The sequence below is a fragment of the Trematomus bernacchii genome, unplaced genomic scaffold, assembly GCF_902827165.1.
Source record: "Trematomus bernacchii unplaced genomic scaffold, fTreBer1.1, whole genome shotgun sequence".
In the NCBI taxonomy this organism is placed as follows: Eukaryota; Metazoa; Chordata; class Actinopteri; order Perciformes; family Nototheniidae; genus Trematomus; species Trematomus bernacchii.
The window spans coordinates 106,337-133,742 of record NW_022987558.1 but is presented as its reverse complement, the minus strand read 5'-3'; the positions used below and the strand labels follow the sequence as shown (position 1 = coordinate 133,742).

At 43.0% G+C, this 27,406-nt stretch overlaps 2 protein-coding genes across 3 annotated transcripts; one reads left to right on the top strand and one right to left on the bottom strand.

Annotated features, from left to right (window-relative positions):
- Positions 1-1,239: 1,239 nt before the first annotated feature.
- Positions 1,240-4,334, bottom strand: LOC117477247 (trypsin-2-like). 2 transcript variants are annotated; one of them, XM_034123910.1, is made up of 5 exons: positions 4,250-4,334; positions 4,007-4,160; positions 3,242-3,501; positions 1,688-1,824; positions 1,240-1,601 (listed from the first exon to the last, which is right to left on the bottom strand). In XM_034123910.1, exons 1-5 carry the CDS (start codon positions 4,290-4,292, stop codon positions 1,449-1,451), a joined length of 747 nt encoding a protein of 248 aa, XP_033979801.1. In that variant the 5' UTR covers positions 4,293-4,334; the 3' UTR covers positions 1,240-1,448. The 2 variants fall into 2 exon arrangements, with proteins under 2 accessions (XP_033979801.1, XP_033979802.1); XM_034123911.1 differs by lacking the exon at positions 4,007-4,160 and having other exon boundaries at positions 4,250-4,268.
- Positions 4,335-12,511: 8,177 nt separating this feature from the next.
- Positions 12,512-18,412, top strand: LOC117477244 (trypsin-like). Its single transcript, XM_034123907.1, has 6 exons — positions 12,512-12,697; positions 12,920-13,076; positions 13,288-13,386; positions 13,516-13,679; positions 17,898-18,034; positions 18,115-18,412. Exons 1-6 carry the CDS (start codon positions 12,658-12,660, stop codon positions 18,265-18,267), a joined length of 750 nt encoding a protein of 249 aa, XP_033979798.1. The 5' UTR covers positions 12,512-12,657; the 3' UTR covers positions 18,268-18,412.
- Positions 18,413-27,406: the final 8,994 nt, after the last annotated feature.

Below are 27,406 nucleotides of genomic sequence, written 5' to 3'. Positions count from 1 at the left end.
AACTATATTGAAATAGAGTCTAGCTTGAACAGCAACTACTGTAAGTAGCTGTAACATTACTGGGTTATTTGGTGATAACTACCAAAGTAAAGTAACTTCAGACGCAGACGTCACGTAGCTTCTCAGACGAGAGGGGTGGCGACGAGAGTGTCACGTTACTTCTCTCGCGGCATAGCTCACGGCATGGTAGGCGACGATCGACACGATTGGCTGCTCAGTTAGTTCGTTCTTTGGCACAAATCACACCTCATAGGGTCGGTCTCGCTTGATTGCAGAATAAGATTTCAAAGCCTTGAGTTTGGCATTTGGACTATTGACATATTGTTTTTTTGGAACAAGATATGACACAAGAATAAAGCTAAGTACAACCCAACACTGAAACATGACATTTTACAATACACCTTAATTAACTAAATAAAACACTGTAAAAGGAATTAAAGGTAGGGTATGCAAGTTTGAGAAACCGGCTCGAGATACACTTTTTGTTATATTCCATGGAATGCTCTTAACATCCCGATAGCAATGAATATCTTAAGTGCTTTGACAAAAAATGCATACAAAGATTTCATCTGTGGAAGCCGTGGTACTGTAAAAAGCACGACCAATCATTTTAGCCGGCCCGGCCCGGATGGCCTACCTGCCTGTCAGCCTTCCATCTGTGCACAAATTTATCTCGTGCCCTCATTGGTCATGTGCGCGTTCGTGTGTGTTGGAGGAGGGGCTCTGTAAGGAAGTCTGAAGGAAGGGGCAGATTTTCTCCGGTTGTGTATTTTCAAATTCTAGCGATCTCGAGCCGGTTTGTCCATTCTTACCTACCCTACCTTTAAGGTCTTAGGAATAAACATGGAAAGGAAGCCATGCACGTCCTTTATTGTTTATTTTACTGGAAATGGGACCATAGTTCACTAAAGGAACATCTTGCTGTATTGAAGACTTTAAATTAGTTTTTAAACTACAAACTCGTTAGGAAAATGTTTAAAACAAATTGAGATAATGAACATTTAATAGACTTTTGTTAGCTTATCTTTTCAAAACCAAGGGTTGCCACATCATTTGTCCTCAAGCTAATGCAATTTTGTGAAATGTTTCTGTTTATTGACATTAGCTGTTCTTGTTTGACTGTGGTTTATATTTGTTTTTTGTTAGAAATGTCACCCCTGAATTGAAATCCAGTACTCATAAAACAGTACATCTACACTGGGAGCAGATAGACAATAAGAAACACACTGTTGCATCACAAAATGTTCAATTTTTTATTGATTGAGCCTTGACATCTCACATCTCGCATGTTGTTTTCTTTCTCCCTCGGCTTCTCCTTGTGTCTCACTCTCAGCCTCTCTTCCGCTGCCTCTCTCTTCGACACTTCCCACCGCCACCTCCTGTCTCCTTCAATTTCAATCTCCCTCTGATTTCCCCTCTCCTGTAGTTCTGTGATGGGAGATCACAGCCTAGGAGTATGTGGAGAGAATATCGTTGATCCAGGGCATCAGAGAGCAGACTTTGGTGTAAACGCCAGGGTAGTTGGGTTGAGCGCAGCCCTGGCCCCAGGACACGACACCCTGCAGCTCTCCGTTACACACCAGAGGACCACCAGAGTCACCCTGAGCAGGAGAGAGACATCAGTTTATTCCCTCCACCTCATTCAATATAACCTCATTGTATGTGCCGTGTTATTGTTTGAAGATACCTGACAAGAATCCTTTCCTCCCTCCAGGTATCCAGCGCACACCATGCGGTCAGTGATCAGGCCGGGGTAGGAGCCATCGCAGTCCTTGTGAGAAAGGATGGGGACTTCCACACACTGGAGGTAAAACGGGTTGAACACTGCAGATAAGAACGAGACAAAACGATTAGGAGCGACACAAAAAACACCCCCATTCAGCCTTATATCATGTGTTCAAATGCACCGATGTATTAGTGACTCCAGACTATCAGAAACATGCATTTATTGACTGTACTGTTTATAGCATCACTCTATTCCAGCTTGATTTCTCAATTTACTTGTTTTCTGTAAATATGTGTACCTTAAATGGGCAACATCACCATATATTTGGTTTTAAATAATCTGCCATAAGTGCTATCATACTACAGTAACCATAACTAGGTAGGACAAGCCTGGCGAGCTTTGGATTTTGAATACTATATAGTCATTTCATGCAGTATGTAGCCATCAAGTGCATTGCCAACATTATACTGGCTTTACTAGCTTTTTAGGATGGTTCCTAACTGAGGGAAATGATTCAGCAGCTATTATAAAAGCTGGGCGAATCCTTTTGAACGCTAGGGAAAGGTGCTTTAATGTTTCCTCTCATCATAGGGTGAGCTACAATATTCTGTTTGCCATCAAGCAAACTTTATACATCATGTTTGCTCTCAAATGCATTCTTATGAGACAATCTTAAGCCTTAGATGATTACCAACTGTTATATTTTTTCATCGTGTCTTTGTGCCTGATATATTTTCTATTTCATAAAAGTTTGAGAATTTTTTGGCTGGGCGAATCCTTTTGAACGCTAGGGAAAGGTGCTTTAATGTTTCCTCTCATCATAGGGTGAGCTACAATATTCTACACTATTCTGTTTGCCATCAAGCATGGCTTGATCAAGCATCCTTTTGAACGCTAGGGAAAGGTGCTTTAATGTTTCCTCTCATCATAGGGTGAGCTACAATATTCTACACTATTCTGTTTGCCATCAAGCATGGCTTGATCAAGCATCCTTTTGAACGCTAGGGAAAGGTGCTTTAATGTTTCCTCTCATCATAGGGTGAGCTACAATATTCTACACTATTCTGTTTGCCATCAAGCAAACTTTATACATCATGTTTGCTCTCCAATGCATTCTTATGAGACAATCTTAAGCCTTAGATGATTACCAACTGTTATATTTTTTCATCGTGTCTTTGTGCCTGATATATTTTCTATTTCATAAAAGTTTGAGAATTTTTTGTGACAGTAGATATGGTTGTTGGTTGCAGGTGACGAAGTCCACTTTAAGTACGTTTTAGTTAATAACAGCAGTTAAGAAACTACTGTTTATTAATACTTAATGGTTTGTTAAAGGCTTTTGTTATAATACGTTTTAAAGCTATGGAAGGCCATGAGTGCCATATTTTACCCTTTTTTTTCTTCTTGTAATAATCTCAACCACAGCAAAGACAAACAATAGGATCACAACAGAATAAAAATAATTGTACCATGACCCATTGATGACCTTTAATGTGAGGATCAGGCACACCTCACCTTGATCAGTGTAGATGTTTCCCCATCCGGACACCATGCACATGTCCCCGGCTGCAGGGCAGGCCTTGGGCAGAGCGACGGGCTTCACATACTGGTTCACGGTGACGGGGTGCGCCAGCTTCATCAGCATGATGTCGTAGTCCAGGGTCTGGTAGTCGTAGCTCTGATGCCAGTAGATGGCGTCCACGGACATGAACTGCTCCGTGCCCTCGTTCATCCAGATGTGGTTGTCACCCAAAATGGCAATCAGTGAGTAAGGGCTAAGAGAAGATACACAGAACAACATTAGCCTAGTTTCTTTAACACACAGAACAGACAAAAACATTTGTATATGTTAATATAAATACTGCCTGCTACAGTCAGACTGTACAGTCACTCAATTATACGGACTCTAACACACTGCTCTGCAATAACACTTATGTACAATATTTACTATTGTACGCCACCTCACTACCTCAGACTGTTTCACTACTGTTAAAGGGATGATTGTGCTATGTGTAATATACACTGTTTACGTTTTACACACTATAAATGTTGTCCATTGCTGCTACCTATTTACTACTATTACTTTTTTATAATGCTGCTACGTATTTTTGTTCCATAGATGTTTACTCATTTGATATCCTTTTATTAATGCCTCTTTATTTAATATGTTACTCTGCTAATCCTATTTATGCCTTTTGTCTGCACAGTCCCTTTGCCCTAACACTGTACATCTCCCCGCTGTGGGACGAATAAAGGATGTCTGATTCTGACAACACCGACTTTTGCCAGCAGTGGGCAGCAGAGACTATCCACTGGTCGTTGATGAGGGAGCCGCCACAGTAGTGGTAGCCGAGATTGATAGACACCTGCCAGGGCTGAGAGTGGGCTGTACACTCGAATCCACCCACAATCTTGTCATCCATAGGTGCTGCAGCTGTGGTGTTAAGCAATAACAATAATCCATATATTTATCAAAGTTACATTTCTTACTTATTCTAAAATTGTTGTGCAGATGTGCTTTACCTGCAGCGCCCAGGAGTGCGAGAACAATCAGGCAAATCATCATTACTCAAGCCTTCCTGCGACCAGACTGGAGGTGAAAGATCTGTCACTCACTCAATTTATACCCTCTGTATCTGTCAATAAACTCCCTCCTACTCCACTCCTCCATACCTCCACCCAATTCTACCCACCTGCCCCCCCTGGTTTATCCTCCCACCCAAATCCCTGAAAAATAACCTTATCTTCTTATGTGCCACGTTCATCCGTTCAGTTAATAAGTGAGCCACATCTTGCATAGTTTTGGCCTTGCAGACTGCTTTCCATACTCTATTTTTGACAGATAATTGTCTGCACCTACCACCTATATAAATGGGGCTATTTTTTTTAAGTGGTGTGTAACTCCCTTTTTTTTTAGCAGACATTTTTTATTTCATAATGGTGGAACGTAAGAGCAGAGATCAGCATTGTTAAACACTTTTTTGTTCACGAGCCACATTCATCCCAATTTTATCTCAAGTGGCGTGGACGAGTAAAACCATTGCATCATAAATAACAACACCTCCAAATGTTTCCCTGTATTTTAGTGTAGGCCTAAAGAAGTGCATTACAATTCTGAAAATGGTAAAAATAAATGCCTTTGCAAAACAGATGATAAACAGCCTGAGGTTATATTGTAGGGGCAATTGCAACAATATGTGTCTGATTTTCCATATTCAGTCTGTCCAGTTACCATCATTGCATGTGCATTACAATTTACAGCTCAACGTGGATCTACAAAAGCACAAAATGTTTAAGCTTAATAGTCTAGCAGGAAGGGCCCTCAGATTTTGAGATACCCCTACCCGAGGTAGAACAAATGACAACAATGATTTTTCTTATCTTTAGGGTCTCCCATTAATGTAATTGATTGTTGTCACATTTTATTTTGGGGGAAAAAATGTTTTTTTGGTTATTCTTTAGAACTACCCAAATCCCTGAAAAAGAGCCAAATTAGACCAGGCCGAATATGGGACAGCTGACAAAAAAGCCCATAACTTGAGAATGACGACTCTTTTCCTCTTCAGATATGCTGAGGTGTGAACCAGGTGGCTGTCCTACATAACCAAATAGTCAGACAATTATTTAACTAAAAGAATACTGAATTATAGTCCTGTAAACTTAGCTTTAGTTTAGACGGAAATTGTCCTTTTGGTGATAGGAACATAGGACTCTATCACTTTTCTCTCATTTATCAGAAAAACAGAAATCCCTAAAAAATATACCATTACTGAATTGTCTAGGGTGCTATTGAACACTAACCAGTAGTTGTATGGAAATATCTGGTACAGTTCTATTGCAAATGAGATTTCTTTAGATATAGGCTTACCTCTTCTCTGATACAGTCAAATTCCGAATGGGAGATAAGTCGCATAATAGCCTATAATTTAAGAATGCTCACTCTGATGGTCATTATATTTGGAGAGGGAAATACCAGGTGGCTGAACTACATCACCAAATAGTCAGAATAAGAGTAACCCAATACAATCAAGTGTGTTACTTCTAAATTGCAAGCCTCTAAAACATAGGTGTAAATCGGCGACCTTGAGAGCCTTGAAAGGCGCCTATATAAAATAAATGAATTATTATTATTATTATTTAAATAGTGCAGGTTTTATTGAAACTGGAACCTTAATTCAAAGTACAGTATACAAATCATCAAATAATTATTTGAGAGGTCAAGTATATAGATACTAGAATATAATGTTAAATGTCAGGTTCCTCAGAAACGTTAGGGGACACATTTTGACATTCTGCACAGCAGGTGCAGAACTCTGTACAGGGAAGGCCAACAGAGAGGCACTGGCACTTTCCACTCTCTCCACACTTTGCATCTTTGCAATACAAGTGAGTAATGTCTCTCACTTCTGTAGGTGCTGGGGTTTTTGTAAATAGCACTGGTTGAATGGCCCCATCTCTGACAATCCACCCCTTGCCAACAGGACTCCATAACAAGGGTTTGGGTTCGGGCTGTGACACCATATCGCTATCTGAAACATTGCTCTTTACATGTTATTGAAATGCATCCTCTGTTGGCGGCAGATTTTCCGAGGCTGCATCTGTTGTTGATGCAATTATGAACCTCAGTTCATCCAAGTTTGTGCACATCAGTCCAATTTCCTTTTTCTTTTTTCCATAGAGCAGAAGCGCAAATTCTCTTGCGACTGGCAAAGACTCTTCCAAGCTGGCAGAGAGTCCAAAATGGGCCAGATCTTTGAGCTCGCTGAGATGGGTCTTGAGTTTGGTGAATGCTGTTGTCTTTCCTATTCTGTACAAACTAATTGTTGTGCCACAGCCAGTGAGTGCATGACATGCTGGTAGACATCATTGTAGTTGCCGCCCAGCTTCAGGACCATCTCCAACTAAACGGCCTCTTTGAGAAATTCCAGTCCGGTTTCCGTTCCGCCCAAAGCACTGAAACAGCTCTGGTCAGGGTCACAAACGACCTGCTGATGGCGGCTGACACTGGTTCCCCATCTCTCCTCATCCTCCTGGATCTGACTGCAGCATTCGACACTGTCGGCCATAACATCCTCCTTCAGCGCCTCCAATACACCATCGGACTCTCTGACTCCGCCCTGAGCTGGTTCCAGTCCTACCTGTCTGGAAGAACAGAGTACGTCTCCTTGGGAGGTGCGAGGTCCCAGACACACCCTGTCACCTGTGGTGTCCCTCAAGGGTCGGTCCTCGGGCCCACTCTGTTCACCCTGTACACTCTGCCCCTTGGCCGTGTCATCAGCCAGCATGGAATATCATTCCATTGCTACGCTGATGACACGCAGCTATATATAAAGACAGACCCTATCCCACATGCTTCCTCACTGTCACCATCATCATTACCGTTCCCATCAACATCCCTTAACACCTGCATTGAGGAGATAAAGACTTGGATGCAACAAAACTTCCTGCAGCTAAATAGCTCCAAAACAGAGGCTATTTTAGTTGGCACACCAAACCAGGTCCAGTCATCCCCCATAACCCACATCACCTTTTCTGGCCAAAACATACCCCTCTCCACATCAGTTACCAACCTGGGTGTAAGATTTGACCGACATCTGACCTTTGACACCCACATCAAACACCTGTGCAAAACCTCCTACTACCATCTCAGGAACATTGCAAAACTCCTGTCAGATGCTGAACAACTGGTCCATGCCTTTGTTTCCTCAAGGCTTGACTATTGTAACGCTCTCCTCATCGGGACTCCTAGCGGGAGCCTTCAGAAGCTCCAATACATACAGAACAGTACCACTAGGATCCTGGTGAGGGTGAGAAAGTACAACCACATCACACCCGTCCTTCATTCCCTCCACTGGCTTCCTGTCTCATTCAGGATTGAATACAAGATCTCACTGCTCGCCCATGAGTGCATCCACAGGAATGCTCCTTCATACCTAAAATAACTACTCACATCACAAACCTCCACACGCAACCTCCGTTCCACAACAAACCATCTGCTTCGCCCCCCCAGGACCAAACTCCGCACAATGGGGGATCGGGCTTTCTGTGTAGCTACTCCTCACCTGTGGAATTCCCTCCCAGACCACCTGAGGACTCCACAGACCACTGAAGCATTTAAAGGTGGGGTAGGTACGTTTGAGAAACCGGCTCGAGATACACTTTTTGTTATATTCCATGGAATGCTCTTAACATCCCGATAGCAATGAATATCTTAAGTGCTTTGACAAAAAATCCATTAAAAAATGTCATCTGTGGAAGCCGTAGTACTGTAAAAAGCACAACCAATCATTTTAGCCGGCCCGGCTAAAATAACTGGATGGCCTACCTGCCTGTCAGCCTTCCATCTGTGCACAAACTTATCTCGTGCCCTCATTGGTCATGTGCGCGTTCGTGTGTGTTAGAGGAGGGGGTCTGTGAGGAAGTGGCAGATTTTTTCCGGCTGTGTATTTTCAAATTCTAGCGATCTCAAGCTAGTTTCTCAAACTTACCTACCCTACCTTTAATGGCAGTTTGTGATTTTTCACACTTTTTCAGTGAAACATTGAAGTTTTCGAGCTGGTTTCTCCAAAATTACCTACCCCACCTTTAAGAAAGGCCTAAAAACCTTTCTTTTTAAAAAAGCCTTTGATTAAACTTTTGTTTATTTGGTTTGTTTCTTACGCCTCCTGTAGCACTTTGGGATTGCTTTTAGCAATGAAAGGTGCTTTACAAATACAATTTATTATTATTATTATTATGTATTTTCCAATTTTATCACATATGGTGTTGATGGGGACATATCTCTCTCTCATTCCATGGCCTGCATGCATGTACACTAGAGATGAACCAAACATGTATTTGCTTGCATAATATATGAGCAGTACTTCCACACCTGTGTCATCAGACCTCACAATGATGCGGTAATATGACTCTGCAAGATGTATGGCATGGAGCACCATCCTTGTGTCTGTCTCCTCCTGATCACTGTGATGTCAAACTGCTGACTCCTGCTGTGCACCTCCTCCCCTTCGTCAAATCCTGAGTGTAGTCTCTGTGGGTTAGCAGTGACAATGTAGTTGCTCACAAACATGCACAGTGCAGTCTTGTTTCCACTACTCCTCAAGTACTTCCTGTAGTTTGGAACATTTGTTTTGCGAGTTATGTGAGAAAATTGGAAAATACATGTCTAACTGTCTACCAGCAAGTTGTGCACTCACTGGCTGTGGCACAACAAGTAGTTTGTACAGAATAAGAAAGAGAATCAGCATCAGCAGGTCGTTTGTGACCCTGACCAGAGCTGTTTCAGTGCTTTGGGCGGAACGGAAACCGGACTGGAATTTCTCAAAGAGGCCGTTTAGTTGGAGATGGTCCTGAAGCTGGGCGGCAACTACAATGATGTCTACCAGCATGTCATGCACTCACTGGCTGTGGCACAACAATTAGTTTGTACAGAATAGGAAAGACAACAGCATTCACCAAACTCAAGACCCATCTCAGCGAGCTCAAAGATCTGGCCCATTTTGGACTCTCTGCCAGCTTGGAAGAGTCTTTGCCAGTCGCAAGAGAATTTGCGCTTCTGCTCTATGGAAAAAAGAAAAAGGAAATTGGACTGATGTGCACAAACTTGGATTAACTGAGGTTCATAATTGCATCAACAACAGATGCAGCCTCGGAAATTCTGCCGCCAACAGAGGATGCATTTCAATAACATGTAAAAAGCAATGTTTCAGACAGCGATATGGTGTCACAGCCCAAACCCTTGTTATGGAGTCCTGTTGGCAAGGGGTGGATTGTCAGAGATGGGGCCATTCAACCAGTGCTATTTACAAAACCCCCAGCACCTACAGAAGTGAGAGACATTACTCACTTGTATTGCAAAGATGCAAAGTGTGGAGAGAGTGGAAAGTGCCAGTGCCTCTCTGTTGGCCTTCCCTGTACAGAGTTCTGCGCCTGCTGTGCAGAATGTCAAAATGTGTCCCCTAACGTTTCTGAGGAACCTGACATTTAACATTATATTCTAGTATCTATATACTTGACCTCTCATAGAATTATTTGATGAATTGTATACTGTACTTTGAATAAAAGGTAGGGTAGGTAAGTTTGAGAAACCGGCTCGAGATACACTTTTTGTTATATTCCATGGAATGCTTTTAACATCCCGATAGCAATGAATATCTTAAGTGCTTTGACAAAAAATCCATTAAAAAATGTCATCTGTGGAAGCCGTAATACTGTAAAAAGTACGACCAATCATTTTAGCCGACCCGGCTAAAATAACTGGATGGCCTACCTGCCTGTCAGCCTTCCATCTGTGCACAAACTTATTTCGTGCCCTCATTGGTCATGTGCACGTTTGTGTGTGTTGGAGGAGGGGCTCTATACGGAAGTGGCAGATTTTCTCCGGTTGTGTATTTTCAAATTCTAGCGATCTCGAGCCGGTTTCTCAAACTTACCTACCCTACCTTTAAGGTTCCAGTTTCAATAAAACCTGTACTATTTACACCTATGTTTTAGAGGCTTGCAATTTAGAACTAATACACTTTATTGTATTGGGTTACTCTTATTCTGACTATTTGGTGATGTAGTTCAGCCACCTGGTATTTCCCTCTCCAAATATAATGACCATCAGAGTGAGCATTCTTAATTTATAGGCTATTATGCCACTTATCTCCCATTCGGAATTTGACTGTATCAGAGAAGAGGTAGGCCTATGTCTAAAGAAATCTCATTTGCAATAGAACTGTACCAGATATTTCCATACAACTACTGGTTAGTGTTCAATAGCACCCTAGACAATTCAGTAATGGTATATATTTTAGGGATTTCTGTTTTTCTGATAAATTAGATAAAAGTGATTGAGTCCTATGTTCCTATCACCAAAAAGTACAATTTCCGTCTAAACTAAAGCTAAGTTTACAGGACTATAATTCAGTATTTCTTTAGTTAAATAATTGTCTGACTATTTGGTGATGTAGGACAGCCACCTGGTTCATACCTCAGCAAATCTGAAGAGGAAAAGAGTGGTCATTCTCAAGTTATGGGCTTTTTTGTCACCTTTCCCATATTCGGCCTGATCTAATTTGGCTCTTTTTCAGGGATTGGGGTAGTTCTAAAGAATAGCCAAAAAAACATTTTTTCCCCCAAAATAAAATTTAACAACAATCAATTTCATTAATGGGAGACCCTAAAGATAAAAAAAATAATTGTTGTCATTTTTTCTTTTGAGGACTTGCTGCTGGACTCTTAACCTGTTTCACGCCTTCCCCCCGGTACCGGGCGGATAAACGCGTCATTTGCAGGAAACAACGTCTAAGGAATCTTAATATTGAATAAAACTATGAATGTGTTATATCCATGTAATGGGAAGAAACTCAGCTAACTGATCTTTTTAATTTTTTTTTTCAAAAAAAAACCCACAATGCTAGCACTCAGCCTCTGAATTAGCCTCGATCGAAAAAACGGGACCGACAAAGGCACATAAACTCACTCAGAACTCCCTTATTACTTATCCTAGATGCACAACCAAACACTATTTTTTGGTGTCCTGGAGACACTGAATCTAACGGTGCCCACCTCAACACTCAGTGATAAACATTCGCGACGCTATCAACGAAAGCGTACATCATCACATGTGGAGCCAAGAAGCTAAACATATAAATATGGCTTACCTTGGTCAAAAGTGGTCTTCAATGGCATTAAAACGATTAAAAAACGATGCTGCAGTTAATCCATAGGTTCATCCTATGTGTCTGTGCCTTCTTTGAAATTATTTCTGATAATCCATAAGCAATACAACTGCGTTTTAGTTTCCAAACTCCAGAAGGAGACATTCCTCCAGTTTAGTTTCGCTTTCCACACGCGAAGCGGCAACATTTTTTCTTTACAATGTGTGTCTATGTGAGTATCCTTCTTCGATTCTATTGGCTCTAACGGTCACAAGGGTATGTCAACCAACCAGATCGAGCAAGGGGGGCCAGAGATAGGTCAAATCCACCCAAATGACCCCAGATGGCCCAGTTTTTGGCTAAATCTCTCTAAAAAGGTCAAATTTCACTTGTTTTGCATCAATCTTGATACAGGGTACTTATTATATGTTGTACTTTGGATTCCTAACGCTTTTAGTCTACTAACCCATCATCCAAGGGTAGTTTTCACTATCTGTAAAAAATAATTTTTGGACGGACACTATAATTTACAGTTTTTTACTATGTAAAATCTGAATTTTCTTTCAAATAAAAAACATTTATATTGATTCTGACACTTCTACATCCAACTCACAGGTTTATCATTACTTTGAGAAAAGATTATTAATTTAACCCTTTTAGAAGGGAAGATATGGTCATTTGTTCTGGGAATGTCATTTTCGAGCCTGAGACCTGAAAAACAGGCTCAGAGTGGAACAGGTTAAAGGGTGTTGATGCTGTCTGACACAGAAACAGAAAAAAGAAGTTTTTTTAGGTTTCAGAGACAACAGATGATTTATTTCTCACCTCTCTGGCTTTTGCTCAAGGACATCTTTTTTCCTGCTATATGGGCCAAGAGCTAAAAGACGGTTATAAAACAGATTTCACTGTTTGATATTGTAGCCTGCCAACAATGAGTGACCCATGAGAAACCAAAAGCAGGTGTTTCATGTTTGGAGACCTTGGTCAAAATTTTAAATAAGGGGCACTGATGACATAACCACGGGGTGTTGTGCTACGATTGGGCCGAAGTGGGCAAACACAAAATGAGGTGTGTGATAAGAAAGTATATTTGGGTTGAAACTGAGTGCCAAGACTGTGAGGACACAGATTGGGTCCAGAGAAATAGGGAGGAGAGGAGAGGAGAGGAGGAGACGGGGGGGCTGTGAGATGAGGTGAGGGGGAAGGGACGAGCACAGCGGGGCTGCTGGGATATAAATTTCAGCCGAGGTGTGTGTGGAGGTGTCTTCTGAGCATTCACCTGACACCATGACACTGCTGGCTCTGCTGCTGCTGATCGGAGCTGCTGGTAAATACACAGTAATACACACATTCACAAAGATACACACACCAACAGTAAACAGTACATAGAAAACAGACTGTAGTGTAAGATATTTAAGAAATAAGATGAATGGTTGTGGTTGAAGATAACTTTAAAACACAAATGTATCTTATTCTCTGTTTGTGTTTGTGTGTGTGTGTGTGTGTGTGTGTGCGTGTGCGTGCGTGCGTGCGTGTGTGTGTGTAACAGCGGCAGTTCCCCGTGAAGATGGCAGGATCATTGGCGGTTATGAGTGTTCGCCTCGTTCTCGTCCATACATGGCCTCCCTCAACTACGGGTACCACTTCTGTGGAGGGGTGCTGATCAACAACCAGTGGGTGCTCTCTGTTGCCCACTGTTGGTACAAGTAAGTAAGCATTGATGGGAAAAATATTACTTTCAAATTTTGGACAGCTTATTTTGCTCGACATGTATGCATTTATTTTCTTTATGAAAGAAAATATAGTGTAGTCTTTGGAAAATTGAGATATGAAGTGTTGTAGAGATATGAGAGAACAGAATATTGAAAGCTTTCACTGCTTCCACAGATTTCTATAACATTGTACCTCCTCTCTCAGTCCCTATTCCATGCAGATCATTCTGGGCGATCACAACTTGCGAGTGTTTGAGGGAACAGAGCAGCTCATGAAGACCGACACCATCATCTGGCATCCTAGGTGAGTGAAAAATACAAAAATCCCCCCCTTCTTCCCTTTGAATAACCTAAATTGCATCTGAGCCATTCATCCGGTCAGTGCAGAGGAACAGCTGCCGTCTAAAGCGTGTTTTGTATTTTCTGTATGCAGCTATGACTACCAGACTCTGGATTTCGACATCATGCTGATCAAGCTGTACCACCCAGTGGAGGTGACGGAGGCGGTCGCCCCCATCCCGTTGCCCACAGGGCGTCCCTATGCAGGGCTTTCCTGCTCTGTGTCTGGCTGGGGTAACACCAACCTTGGAGGAGAGGGTGGGTTGATTATTATGTGTTGTATTGTACAGCTTAACAACAGACTTAACCTGTTAAACCCTGAGCCTATTTTTCAGGTCTCAGGCTCGAAAATGACATTCCCAGAACAAATGACCATATCTTCCCTTCTAAAAGGGTTAAATTAATAATCTTTTTTCTCAAAGTAATGATAAACCTGTGAGTTGGATGTAGAAAAGTCAGAATCAATATAGATGTTTTTTATTTTAAAGAAAATTCAGATTTTACATAGTAAAAAACTGTAAATTATAGTGTCCGTCCAAAAATTATTTTGTACTTATAGTGAAAACTACCCTTGGATGATGGTAAGGTAGACTAAAAGCTTTAGGAATCCAAAGTACAACATATAATAAGTACCCTGTATCAAGATTGATGCAAAACAAGTGACATTTGACCTTTTTAGAGAGATTAATTAATTAATTAATTAATGTGGGTGTCCATCGATTCTGTGTCACCTCACGATGTGAAAGGATGTCATGGATGTAGAGAAGAGATAAATAATAAGGTTTTGTGAGTGATTTTCGGTGCAGTAAGGTGTTAGCATTTTTCGCTCGTTGCTAATTCAGAGGCTCAGTGTTAGCATTGTGGGTTTTCGTTTGAAAAAAAAAAAAAAATGATCAATTAGATAAGTTTCTTCCCGTTACATAGATATAAAACATTCATAGTTTTATTAAATGAACATGCCCTCAGACACTGTTTCCTGCAAGATGTTGCGGCAGTGCCCCGGTACCGGGGTCTCTCGGGCTTAACAGGTTAAAGGTCACCTATTATGCAAAATCCACTTTTTCATATCTTTTATGCATAAACATGTGTCCCCTCTGTGTAAAGAGATTCTGAAAGTTTCAGGAAAAAATATTCTCTCACTTTTTGTCCTGATCCATTTATATAAAAACCTGTCTGAAAATGAGCTGATCAGATTTTGGCCACTTTATGATGTCATTACGAATTTTTTGGCTTGTGTAACCATTAGCCAATCACCAACCAAGGTAACCACCTTATCACCTGAATCTCCTCCTAGAGCACCATTGTGTTCTTTTTAACCAAATATCTCAGAGGGGCGTGGGGAGTGGCTCCTTATTTTCATCTAAAGTAACAGACAGAGAATCAGCACTTTTGAAACAGGGCTGAAACAGAGGGGATTATGGGATGCTACAATGATCTGTTTGGTATTTCCAGCCAAACACTTCAGATACATGTTTTGTATATATCTGAGACCTGTAATATATTGATGAAAAACAGTATAATAGGGGACCTTTAATGAGACCATCCCAGTGAAAAGGTCATGATGTTGTTTTCAAACCATTCATTTGCCCAGGTCAAAGCTGGACAGCAAGGTTAACAGTGTTTTTCTTTCCATACAATCCTCCACTGGGGGTGTCAAAGTTGACCTTTTAACCTCTTAAGCCCTGAGCCTGTTTTTCAGGTCTCAGGCTAGAAAATGACATTCCCAGAACAAATGACCATATTTTCCCTTCTAAAAGGGTTAAATTAATAATCTTTATTCTCAAAATAATGATAAACCTGTGAGTTGGATGTAGAAAAGTCAGAATCAATATAGATGTTTTTTATTTTAAAGAAAATTCAGATTTTACATAGTAAAAAACTGTAAATTATAGTGTCTGTCCAAAAATAATTTTTTACTTATAGTGAAAACTACCCTTGGATGATGGGTTAGTAGACTAAAAGCTTTAGGAATCCAAAGTACAACATATATTAAGTACCCTGTATCAAGATTGATGCAAAACAAGTGAAATTTGACCTTTTTAGAGAGATTTAGCCAAAAACCCCCACTTCTGGGGTCATTTGGGTGGATTTGACCTATCTCTGGCCCCCCTTGCTCAATTTTGATGAATGAAATCTCTTTATAACCGCTAGAGCCAATGGAATCGAGGGAAAGTTATATACACACCAAAACGTTAACAAATAAGGAGTGAGAGTGACGCGTTACCAAAACCGGAAGCTGCATACACTCTGGTGGCTACCATTAGCAGCTAACTTTGCCGCTCCGATTTTTACATAAAAAATGGAATTATGGATTATAAATAATTTCTTCAAAGGCACAGGTACATTATCAACCTATGGATCAACAGTTGTAGCATTTTTTTTTTCCGTTTTAATGCCATTGAACACGTCTTTTGACCTAATTGACAGCTACGGTGAGACGATCTGCCGTAAAAGCTCCGTAAAGGTACGTGTTGTGTCTGTGTTTGCTTCCCCTGTCGCAAGTTCGGATCGCTCAGTGATGATACTATACCTAAATAATCAGTGGAGTCTCAGCTTTAATCGGCTATATTGTATGTGCAGCTACGATAAGTAATAAGGGTATTTTTATCTTGAATTGTGTGCCGCAGTGCGTTAGAATCTTTTCGCTCAGGGGTCATTTAGACGCTTCTTATGAGACTTGTGTTTTGTTTTGGTAAAAATGGTTCATATCTTCAGTTAGCTGAGATTCTTCCCGTTAATCTGGTGCTACACATTAATAGTTTCATAAATGTTAAGAAGCCCTGAGACATTATCTCGAAAACAAAACGGTGGGAGGGGTCCAATGGGGGGACCACCGTGCTTAAGAGGTTAAGCTTAACTGAGTCTGGCAAGAGTCTGTATTTCTTTCTCACTGTCAAAAAGTCCATGAAAAGCTCAAACGCAGCAGTGAATTTATTGTTAAAAAAAACAAGTCAAAGTCTGATAAAGCTTTTCTTGTGCGTCATTGACCTCCATTGTTTTCCAGAAACTTCACTGAACCACATTGTGCTTAATAGATTTTTAGATCCCTCTACATACATCATCCAACTGATACTAATAGAGCCAGATGTGTATCAATCAACAACACAAAATAGTCCCCAATAAATGTATTCTTGATTTTGTTACGTGTACAAAAAAAACCAACTTCAGCTTCCTGAGATGGTATATATTTCTGACCTGTTATATAGGTTATATTTATTGGGATCAATTAAAATATTTAAATGCGATTAATCAAATGATTTCCAAAGTTAACTTGCGATTAATTGCAATTTTTAAAATCTGTTTTAAATGTACCTATAGGCCTAAGGGAAGTTTTTAATACTCTTATCAATGTGGGAGTGTACAAATATGATGGTTTTATACAAAATGTACAGTATTTTTATTATTATAGCAACAAACCAAAACAAAGGTACATTTAATTTAAGGTAATCTGCCTGCAAGCTGTTACCTTCAAACTAAACAAGTACAGTTTACTCAAGTAAATAAGTACAATCTTGAGGTACTTTTTACATTTAAATGTTATTTTAAAGGGGACCTATCATGCAAAATGCACTCTTTGATATCTTTTATACATAAATATGTGTCCCCGGTGTGTCAGGGAACTCACGCAGCGTCAGAATATAAAACTCTTTCTCTTTTCCTCCGTACCTAAATCTCTAAAAACGGGGATACAACGGAGCTGATCCAGATTTGCGGCCGATATGACGTAATATCGGCGGCGGACCCACAGCACTATCAGAAACGTTGCTATCAGAAACAATGCCCGACTGTTTTGGACGTAATATGGTCGGTGTTTACATTAGCATCGCTAACACTCAGAGCTAACCTGTACTGGACAGAGCATGTGTGTGAAGAAGCAGGAAATGAAAAGGAACTCACCTTGTGGTATAATCGACAAGAGAGAAAGCCTTTGAGCTCCATACTGTTTCAGAAATAATCCTTGATCTAATAATCCTTGATCCAATAATCCTTGATCTAATAATCCTTGATCTAATAATCCTTGCGTTTCATCACCGCAGCATTTTAGACAGTATCTGCCAGGTCCTGCATAAGCTCCGCCCCCTCTTATCTTTTATTATTTTTCAGTTTAAAAAAGAAAAAAAATCATTTTTTTTCCTTCTTTTATACAGGTGAAAATCTCATCGAGACACAGTGTCATTCTCAAGAGAGACCTGTTCATACCCAGAATCAGCACTTTTAGAACAGGAAGAGAACTAGAGGGATATGAGGCATGGCTAGATTGGGTGATCTGTTTTTTGTTGTTGACCAAAACACCTCATAGACATGTTTTTTATATTTTTTTTATATATCTGAGACCTATGCTATTGCCTAAAAATAGCATGATAGGTGACCTTTACAATTCTACTTCACTACATTTAAAAATCTGACAGCCTTTTCCTTAAAAAAATCGTTTTTTTTAGGAGTTTTCTATGACGTCCTCTGTTGTGTGTGTTACAGTTTACATGCCCACCCTCCTGCAGTGTTTGAACGTGCCCATAGTGGACCAGCAGGTCTGTGAGAACGCCTATCCCGGCATGATCTCCCCCAGGATGGTGTGTGCCGGATACATGGAGGGAGGCAAAGACGCATGCAACGTGAGTCTTACAGTCACTTCTTCTCAGCTGTGTGTGTGTGGAAGAATCATATGCTCACACACTCTGTGTTTCATCCCCAGGGTGACTCCGGCAGCCCTCTGGTGTGTGACGGAGAGGTGCACGGCCTGGTGTCATGGGGTCAGGGATGTGCCGAGCCAAACTACCCCGGGGTCTACGTCAAACTGTGTGAGTTCCACTCCTGGTTTGAAGAGGTCCTGGCAGCCAATCCCTAAATAAATTACCAATTTATTTTCTTCACTTCTCCCACTGGTTCACAGCCCTGGTTTTTATGTGTCTGTCTTCTCTTTGGTGCCAATCAAGACTCTTAACACACATTTGCCAGAATGTTGAAAACTAAATAAAATCACTTGGTATTCACTTGTCTGTTCATGTCTATAATGTGAAAACATACACCAATCACTTATAAGCTCAAGTATGTGTTAGGTACAGGTTTATGTATTTGTTTAACCCCCTTCCTACAAAGTACTTCATTTTCTAGTTTTACGGTTTTGCATTCATACAAGTTTATGTTTCAGTACCTTGGTGAGAGAAAAAAGCAAAAATCTGTAAATGTATAAACGTAAAAAAACAAAACTGCAATGTTTCACTAAAGTGTAAAAATCACAAACTGCCATTAAGGAAACCCCCTTCCTACAAAGTACTTCATATTCTACCAGATGTAAAGTTTTACATATATCAAAATGTAACTGAAAGTATTATAGTAACACAAAACAGCAACAAATCACCAAGTTATCAAAAACTGCAACGTTTCACTGAAAAAGTGTTAAAAATCACAAAGTGCTTTAAGAGTCATATTCCTAAAGAACATCTATTCAGGCCCCGGCTCCACGAGGACAAATACGGCAAAACGCATCGGAGTAACGCAAATGCAACCGCAAAAAACCTTCCGTCCCCACGCAATATACACCGGATTGTGTCAAGCTCCACGAGACGGCTCCGTTTACATCCAAACGCTGGAAAAGCTGCAGTACATATGCCGAACCTGTACGTGGCGCTGTAACTTCCTCCACAAAAGCAGCAACTTCCTCCATAAAAGCAGCGAAGAAGAATGGTTGTCATGGCTGCACTTCTGTGTATTCTCCGCGGTGGGGGCCGACAGAACCGGGCAGAGTTTTTCGCCGGTCAGCGTGTGTTAAAGTTTAAATCTTCCGGACAAAATTATAAAAGTGCCGGTCAAAGGTCTTCATTGTTATTTATTGAGCTTTAAAACAAATGAATAACGACGATATAATGATATATAATCATCAAATACACAGAGCCTGTCTCTTTTTCCTCTCTTCTCACAGCTTCAGTGTCTGTCTCATGCAGCAGCTGATCCTGTAATGAGTGACCCGACAGTAAAAATGAACATATTTATAACTAGTTTAGGTAGTTTGAGAGGTAATTAAAATAGCTAAGGGTGATGATCTGACTTGAAGTGTGTGTTTTGCTCCCGCTGCATCACAGCGGCAGGAGCTGCGTGTCTCCGTCCTGTCAGATTAGACTTCACTCGCGTTTATGTCCATATCGAGATAAAGATAAATAATCTGAATTCAAGGAGGAGCTCCTGTAGATGTTGCACAAAGAACTGTAGCATGGTCAGTAGCGACTGGAGCACGATAGCAACCCTGCGGGGGAGAGGCGGGGCTATGAAAACGAATGACCGTATAGGCGACTCCACGGCCCCGTTGGACCCCCCAGAGCGCTCCGTTCCCAGATCTATCCACCTTTGGACCCGTTGTTGTTTGCGGGGTCTGTTTCTACGTTTCCCTTACGGCCTCGTGGAGCTTAGAGGGCTATACGCATGAGAAATATGCGGATTCAACCCGTTTTCGTCCTCGTGGAGCCGGGGCCTCAGACTTACCCCTAGATTCCACCGGGTCCGTCTGCGCCGCGTTACGGCTGCGCCGCGGTTTTGGTCCGGCCTCCTCCGGCGTCATACCCTACCAGGCGCGTTTCAGAAGCATTTCAGAAGCGGAGTCTTGCCTGCCGGCTCGCAGTTTTTGTTGATTTGGGCATATTTCCTGGACAGGCTACTTTGTACAGACAAAGTTAATAATAACTGTAATATTCCAGTTATAAACGACATGAATCAAAGATGTGTTGCTGTATTTCAGTGGTAAAAAAAATGCATTCATCATCATAATTATTCTATATATATAATTTACACAGTGCCTGTAAACCGGAGGAGAACGCTGGCATTTCTCCTCCTACTTGAAAGACTACGGAGGGATAGGGTCTGCAAAATTAGTTTGTGTGTGTGTATCAGCCGCGGCGCCAGGATTTCAATTGTGGGTGGGCCAATGTCATTTCGGCTGGGCCTGTTCTAATAGATGTTTCTCGTTAACAAAAATGTAATAAAAATAAATGCCTGCATATCATTGTAGGCAACTGTGTAATGCATATTTCCTATAGTAAAGACACTTTTTCAAAACCCTTCTCTTTTAAACATTTTCACTTATGAGAAGCTTAAATATTATTTAAATGATTAAGCGGCACGCCGCAATGAGTGAAAATAAATGTTATACTGCATGTTATTTAGTTTTGGTTCACAATACATTGATACGTTTAGAAACAAAGAGCATACAACGGTAGAATATGGAATAATGAGCGAACACCTGATGTGTGTCTGTGTGGTTAGACCGCAGCGTGCTGTCCTTTAGCGGATCTAGCGAAGTGAGCGGCCGTGCGTAAAAGGCACTGGTTCTCTGACGCGGCACTTTTCAGAGGCTGCAGATTTATCATTAGGCTACTTCCTTCTGATACTGCAGAGCTTTCATGAGCTGAAGTATACGTTTCATAAAGCAGCTGGGCAGCAGATACTGTTGCTTCACACTCATAAGCTTTGCTGATTTGGGCTGGAGAATGCCTGCCGCGTCTGGGTGCGCTCTGGTAGTTGCAAATGGCACCACATTTTAGCTCTACGTTTCTTAATCATTTTCCTAGATATTTAGTCTCAATATGAAATGAGGAATCTCTTGCTTTGCACATGTGACAATTATGTCCGGTAAAACTTTACGTGTTCCCGATTTTTCTCAATGATGTCTCCCTGTCGGCCCTCTGGGTTGAGTAGCTGATGGAGGATGGTTCCATGGTCAGACTTCTCGCACTGTCTGTAGTTTGTATTTCTCTCCATAGCTGCATTCGTGTTTACTGAGAGCATAGTCGATATGTTTCCAGTCCCTGTAACCATGGCGACTGAATGTATCTTTTCCGCCGGCCCCGCCTCTCACTAAAATGCCGGCACATTTTACAAAACACACTGTCCTTGCTAATGCTATACTCCAAGAATGTGTTCTTGACATACCAGTGGGCAGCGGAGCTCCTTTTCTTTTGTCCGAAAAGTGTCTGAGGGTACTTTATGAGATTTGGCTGTGTAGCCGCCGGGTCATCTATGGCTGAGAGGTCCGGCACTGGGATGCTATTTTCTGTTGACCTGCAACGGGTGCTACGTTCCGCAGAGGGACTGAGCTCAGCGGGGCACAACATTAAACACACTCTCGTCTCTCTAAGGCGGCACCTGCTGTGAGGATGACTCGTCTTACTCTTTAAAATGAAAACCTGAACATCGATTGTTGTGACATCGTTAGTGAGTGCGGTATATTTTTTGTGTCTGTCCAGTCCACTGTCCTCCATCTGCGCGCGCCCGCGAGACGTTCTACGATGTGTTTGCTCCCGCGCTTCCACTATGAGTTCGGTCCAAATTCACATTTTGCGTTGCCCGATTACATTAATTCATGTTGCTTTTATTTTTCTAAGTTTTTTTAAAGGGAAACACATGTTTGCTCTTATTTTATTATGTAATCGTTAGTTTTGATAATCAAAAATAAAAATGTTGGAAACTATATTTTCGCCCAGTCATTTTTTATCAATGAATGGGTGGGCCCAGTGATAGAGTGGGTGGGCCTAGGCCCAGTAGGCCCACCCATAACGCCGCGGCTGGTGTGTATATATATAGGTCTATATAGCTCTGAACGTTCCACTTCCTGCCTGCCCGACCTTACGTTACGGCTGCGCCGCGACAAAAATAGGATTCGATCCTAATTTTAGAAAAGCCCTGCGCCGAGCCGCTTCTGGGACGCTTCTGGGACGCGTCTGAGCCGTAACGCCCCGCGTGTGGTGGAATAGCACCCATTAGGCTTGTTTGAGACGAGCTGCGGCTCGCCTCGAAAGTAGACGAGAATAGCCGATCGCAGCCGGGGGAGGTCCAAAAAAGCTCGCCTGAAGTCGGACAGCTCGGAGTCGGCTTCTTCTTCTTCTTCTTCTTCTCTCGGTTTTTTGGCGGATTTCAAACAACTTTAAGGTGCATACTGCCACCTCCGGAGTCGGCTTTACTCGGTTTGCATTTATAAATGCACACGGCATCTATTGCACGTCTGTCCGTCCTGGGAGAGGGATCCCTCCTCTGTTGCTCTCCCTGAGGTTTCTCCCATTTCCCCTTTAAACTGTGGGTTTTTCTCTGGAAGTTTTTCCTTGTATGATGTGAAACGTAAGGACAGAGGGTGTCGTATTGTCATACTGATATTCTGTACAAACTGTGAAGTCCACTGAGACAAATGTAACATTTGTGATATTGGGCTATATAAATAAACATTGATTGATTGATTGATTGATAAAGAATGGACAAATGTGTTTAATCGTTAATGTCAGATATGTACTAAGTAAATACATTTGTTCCTGCTCAAGATTAGATTCAACTTTATTGTTATTGCACAGATTACAGGTACTGAGACAACGAAATGCAGTTTAGCTTCTAACCAGGAGTGCATAAAGCAGTAAAGTGAAAAGTAATGTACACAATCTACAGAATAAAATATAGAATGAATTGAATGATGAATAAACAGTGAGGGGTATGAATACACTATATACACAGTAGCCTAGCCTAGTATGAACAGTGTGTTGTATGAATATGCTAAGATATATAAAGTATGACAACGGTAAGCAGTGCAAGTATAGTATACAAATATATAGATATTAATTTAATGATGATAAACATTGTGGAACAATGATGAAAAATGTGAATGGAAGTGGCGACGTAAAACTGACACAAAACAACAACACAGTTTTGCCGAGCCAATGGAGAGTTTCATCACCAGCACGGGGTAAAACCCACCAATGAGCGCTCAGCTCGAGATACCAGCAAGTCGTTTCCCATCAAGCATTTCGCTTCCGCAGCCCGTGGAGAGAAACTGCGCCGCCTCGCCGCGCCTCGCTCTCAAGTCTGCGGGCGTCTTTGTCCCGCGAGATTTCAACGTCTCATGTAGGCGAGCCTCCAGAGCAAGTCGGACAAAATGACTAACCATCATGCAACGCACTAGCAAGACGTTGATCTCAATTGCGCAGGTCTGCGCAGGTCTCGCTTGTCTCAAACAAGCCTATTGACTAGAGTGGCCGCGATCACCTTGAGCACCGCGGCGCAGCCGTAACGCGTCCGTAACGCGCCGCAGACGGACCCGGTGGAATCTAGGGGTAAGTACTTATTTTTTCTAGTTTTAAGGTTTTGCATACAAGTGTATCTTACAGTACCTTGGTGAGAGAAAAAAGCAAAAATCATTAAATGTATATATAAAAAAACTGCCATTAAGGAAACCCCCTTCCTACAAAGTACTTCATATTCTACCAGATGTAAAGTTTTACATACATCAAAATGTAACTTAGTAAAACAAAATCAGTAAAGTTATCAAAAGACTGCAATGTTTCACTGAAAAAGTGTTAAAAATCACAAAACTAGCCATTTAGAGTAACAGTCTAGTGTGTGTGTGTGTGTGTGTGTGTGTGTGTGTGTGTGTGTGTGTGTGTGTGTGTGTGTGTGTGTATGTGTGTGTGTGTGTGTGTGTGTGTGTACTGTATGTATGTTTATGTATGTGTGGGGAGACAATGGGAGACTCTGTTCTCTCAAAAATATTGTAAAGGGGTAAACTGTGACATGTAAGAAAAGATTTTCACTAACACTGGTACTTTATATTTCTACCAGATGTAAAGTTTTACATACATTAAGGTGTAACTGAAAGTATCTTAGTAACAGCAAGAAATCTGTAAAGTTATCAAAAGAAAACTGCAATGTTTCACTGAAAAAGTGTTAAAAATCACAAACTGCCATTAAGGAAACCCCGTTCCTTACAAAGTACTTCATATTCTACCAGATGTAAAGTTTTACATACATCAAAATGTAACTGAAAGTATCTTAGTAACAAAAAGCAGCAACAAATCACTAAAGTTATCAAAAACGGCAATGTTTCACTGAAAAACTGTTAAAAATCACAAAGTGCTTTAAGAATCATATTCCTAAAGAACATCTATTCAGACTAAGTACTTATTTTTTCTAGTTTTAAGGTTTTGCCTACATACATATAAGTGTATCTTTCAGTACCTTGGTGAGAGAATTAAGCAAAAATCAGTAAATGTATCAAAACGGGGGGTTACGTATTGTAACCCTAGTTATATAAGCACAGGCGGAGCCCTCTACTGGACTCTATGGGTACTACCTTATCCTGCGTGCATTCTCCCACTGAGACTTCTATAGACATAGCCGGCCCAGGGCGGGCCTACCTGAATGCACGCGCATCACACCGTATAAAAGGAGGCCTTGCCTCCTGACTATCATCCTATACCTCTCTTCAGCGAGCGGAATAGGACAGACAGTGCCCTGAGTAGAGGGCTCCGTCTGTGCTTATATAACTAGGGTTACAATACGTAACCCCCCGTTATATCTCTCACAGGCTCCGCCCTCTACTGGACTCTATGGGTACAGTGGGTGGAGCCCTGATGTATACGCGCACTGTCGTCCAACAACACCATTTCTGGTCAGCAGCTGCTGCCCCACATTCTCCTTTAACCCGGTTGTGACCGAGGAGAAATCTGGGCTGCGGCTGACAGAGCACACCCTGCTGCGCTTACCGCGCAGAAAGTGTGCTCAAAAAATGTGCTCAAAAAACAGTGCCGGGGGACCCCCCCCCCCCGGACGGGGGGGGAGAGCCCCCTCGGCCCCGTATGGGCTTACTACGCACCTGCCTTCCTGAATCCCTAAGGATAACAGGGAGAGCGCCAGCGCCCATGCCTCACACTCAAGCACTGACCCCGTGCAGAGTGTGAGAGGACTAAAATGTGGGGGGGCTACCCCCCCCCCCTGCCTCTCGGCAGGGGGGGCCGCTGTTGACACAGCTACAGCCCGTGTGGAGTGCGCACAAATCCCCGTGGGGCAGGCTCTCCCTGCGTGTCCATAGGCATGTGCAATGCACTCGCAGAGCCAGCCTGCCAGGCGTTTCTTGGACAGAGCTTTCCCGATCACCCCGCCCCCGAAGCACACGAACAGCTGTTCGGTGCGTCTAAGGGCAGCCGTAGCTCCACATAACATGCTAGCGCACGCACCGGGCAGAGGAGGTGCAGTTTAGCCTCCCCGGCCCCACCATGGGGGGAGACTAAAACCCCCTAACTGAATAGCCCTTGACCTGAACGCACTCCTTAGGTTTTAGGCACAAAGGAGGGGTTCGGTCTAAGTGTTGCGCCGCTCTCGTCACCCCGAATTAGTAAACAACTCGGGTGCACCGACAGAGCAGTTAACTCGGACACTCTTTTGGCTGACGTTAAGGCAAGAAGCAAAGCTGTTTTCCACGACAATGCTTTCAGAGGGGAGAGCTCCAGAGGCTCAAATGGCCCCGAGGCCAGAGCCTCGAGCACTAGGGGCAGGTCCCACTGCGGGGTGGAGACGTGCACTACATGGCGCAGTCTCCTAACCCCCTGTAAAACTGCGACATCAGTGGTTGACTAAAGGCTGACCTGCCACCAAATCCCTCATGACAGGACGAGATGGCTGCTGCATACACCTTCACTGTGGAATGCACCAGCCCTCTGTCCACCAATAACTGTAAGAAGGACAAAATAGAGCCTAGCTCACAAGATAGGGGCTCTATTCTCTGCTCCTCACACCATCGCTGGAATCCCAGCCACTTTGGCCTGTAACAGGCTGTGGTGGATCCAGCTCTAGCTGCCTGGATAGACTGAATAACACTATCAGACAATCCACCCTGTCTCAGCCTGTCCCTCTCAGGAGCCAAGCCTGGAGAGGTTGGCCGAGCATGGGTAACGCCCCGATTGCACCTGCCTCTTGAGACATTGCCCCCCAGAACTGGGGAACCGCCCAGGGCTGGCCCACCTTCATCTGTGTCATCTCTGAGTACCACGGTGCCCCGACGCGGTCCGGAGCCACTAGGATGACTGACAGACGTTCTCGCCTCACTCTCCCCAGGAGAGGGAGAATGAGACGCAGCGGTGGAAAGGCGTATATCAGCTTCCTTGGCCATGGCTCGTGTGCAAACGCGTCCACCCCCAAGGGCGGGTCGTCGCTCAGGGCCATGGAGAACCACAGGGCACAGTGGCTGTTGCGCCGGCTGGCGAACAAGTCCACTTCCGCTCTCCCGAACTGGGCCCAGATCTGCTTCACCACCTCCGGGTGAAGCACCCACTCGCCTGGCAGGGGGCCGCCCCTCGACATGAGGTCGGCCCCTCTGTTCTCCAGTCCCGGGACATGGAGGGCTCTCAGAGATAACACCACCTCTGAGGCCCATAACCACAGCTCCTCCGCTGTGGTCAACAAGGAGGCGGAGCGGACTCCGCCCTGCTTGTTGATATAAGCCACTGTGGTGCTGTTGTCGCTCCTGACCATTACATGTCTCCCCTGAATTAGGGGCATGAAATGCCGGAGGACTAACACTACTGCCCGTAGCTCTAGGAGGTTGCTGTGTCGAGACTCTGTCAGAGCCCAGCGCCCACCTATAGCCCTCTTCAGGCAGGCCCCTCCCCATCCTGTTCTGGATGCGTCCGTGAACACTGTGATGTAGGAGGTCACCCGTCCCAGTGGAGACCCCCTCCGGAGGTGGTCCGGAGACCCCCAAAACCTGAGGTTGCCCTCCACTGAGGGGGGGATGGTCAACAGCCGTCATTTGTGCCTCTTGGGGTCCAAACGCAGGCTGGAGAACCACCTCTGCAGGCGGCGCATATGTAGTAACCCATGTGAGCAGCCGCCATGAGACCCAGAGTCTGCATGACAGTTAAAACTGTCACTGTTGCCCCCTGTCGCAGCCTGTGCACCGCCCTGAGAAGGGACGCACGTCTGCTCTCTGACAGGGTGGCACACAGCGCGTCTGCATCGAGCACCACACCCAAATACAATGCCTGTTGGCGAGGTATGGGGGTGCTCTTTTTCCAATTGATCGCAAAACCTAATTTGGTTAGGTGTGTGATCAACTGTGCTGTGCAAAACATTGCCTGTTCCCGGGACCCAGCCATGACTATGAGGTCGTCTATGTAAAAGAAAACTCTCATGCCGTGTGCGCGCAGCGGTTGAAGCGCTGTGGCCACACATTTGCTGAATGT

Bases quoted from the DNA above. Each gene is read 5' to 3' on its own strand.
- LOC117477247 (XM_034123910.1), bottom strand. From the start codon at position 4,292: ATGATGATTTGCCTGATTGTTCTCGCACTCCTGGGCGCTGCAG. The intron at 4,161-4,249 runs GTAAAGCACATC...TTAACACCACAG, and splicing joins CGCACTCCTGGGCGCTGCAG to CTGCAGCACCTATGGATGAC. The intron at 1,825-3,241 runs GTGAGGTGTGCC...TCTTATCTGCAG, and splicing joins AAACATCTACACTGATCAAG to TGTTCAACCCGTTTTACCTC.
- LOC117477244 (XM_034123907.1), top strand. From the start codon at position 12,658: ATGACACTGCTGGCTCTGCTGCTGCTGATCGGAGCTGCTG. The intron at 13,077-13,287 runs GTAAGTAAGCAT...CTCCTCTCTCAG, and splicing joins GTTGCCCACTGTTGGTACAA to TCCCTATTCCATGCAGATCA. The intron at 13,680-17,897 runs GTGGGTTGATTA...TGTGTGTTACAG, and splicing joins CACCAACCTTGGAGGAGAGG to TTTACATGCCCACCCTCCTG.